The sequence below is a fragment of the Eurypyga helias genome, unplaced genomic scaffold (assembly GCF_000690775.1).
Source record: "Eurypyga helias isolate BGI_N326 unplaced genomic scaffold, ASM69077v1 scaffold41074, whole genome shotgun sequence".
Taxonomy (NCBI): domain Eukaryota; kingdom Metazoa; phylum Chordata; class Aves; order Eurypygiformes; family Eurypygidae; genus Eurypyga; species Eurypyga helias.
Genome location: NW_010248861.1, coordinates 1 through 667, shown reverse-complemented (window position 1 = coordinate 667; position 667 = coordinate 1). Strand labels below are relative to the sequence as shown.

General features: G+C 51.6%; 1 protein-coding gene across 1 annotated transcript in view; it reads right to left on the bottom strand.

The window, feature by feature from the left end:
• The window catches only part of LOC104509308 (pentatricopeptide repeat-containing protein 1, mitochondrial-like), a gene marked incomplete at both ends in the record, with an annotated part of 4,098 nt that extends 3,440 nt beyond the window's left edge, over window positions 1-658 (bottom strand). Inside the window, 2 exon segments of the mRNA XM_010151198.1 lie at window positions 1-45; window positions 281-658. The exon segment at window positions 1-45 is cut by the window's left edge and continues 28 nt beyond it. Coding sequence (XP_010149500.1) covers window positions 1-45; window positions 281-658 — 423 coding nt within the window.
• Between the last annotated feature and the right edge of the window lie 9 nt (window positions 659-667).

Here is a 667-nt window from a genome sequence, read left to right as displayed (position 1 = left end):
TTCCTTCAGCATCTGGCCCTCAAACAGCTCCAGAGCCTCCGCCAGCTACAGGGAAGAGGAAAATCTGTGACGACGCAGCAAGAGAATAGATTACAATGGGTATTAATATATGCAGCAGTGGGCAGGTTGTGGTAGCAGTCCTAGAGCATGGGATTCCTCATAAATTCTTATTTTACCCTTTCTGTAAAGATACTAAGCAATAGGATGATACACATGGGACAGAGCTGCATCTTTCATTGAAGTTATTAAAAACCAGGTAAGCAAGGAGTCGGGAACAAACCTTGTCCTCTTTGATGAGAGCCTTGCATTTTAAGAAGTACCAGTACGGGGTGTTCTTGGGACCGCGTCGAGGCGTTCTTTCCGGTTCTTCCTCTCCCTCTTCTCGAAGCTTTAAATTCTGCAAGCGTGATGTGGTTTTGTGATAATATTTTCTAGAAGAAAATTTATTAGACAGCGTCCCGAACTCCACGCCTTCATCATCATCCTCCTCCTCCTCCTCCTCACCAACAGCTTCAGCGCAGCTGCCAGCATCGATCTCTCTCGGGTCGCCGCTGGGCAGCTTGCAGGACGTCTCTGAGGAGCTGAACGGCCTCCAGCCCGGCCGCGGCCCTTCGCCTGGGAGCCGGAGCAGGCGCGGCGCTTTCCTGGGCTGCTCGGGGGCTGCCCA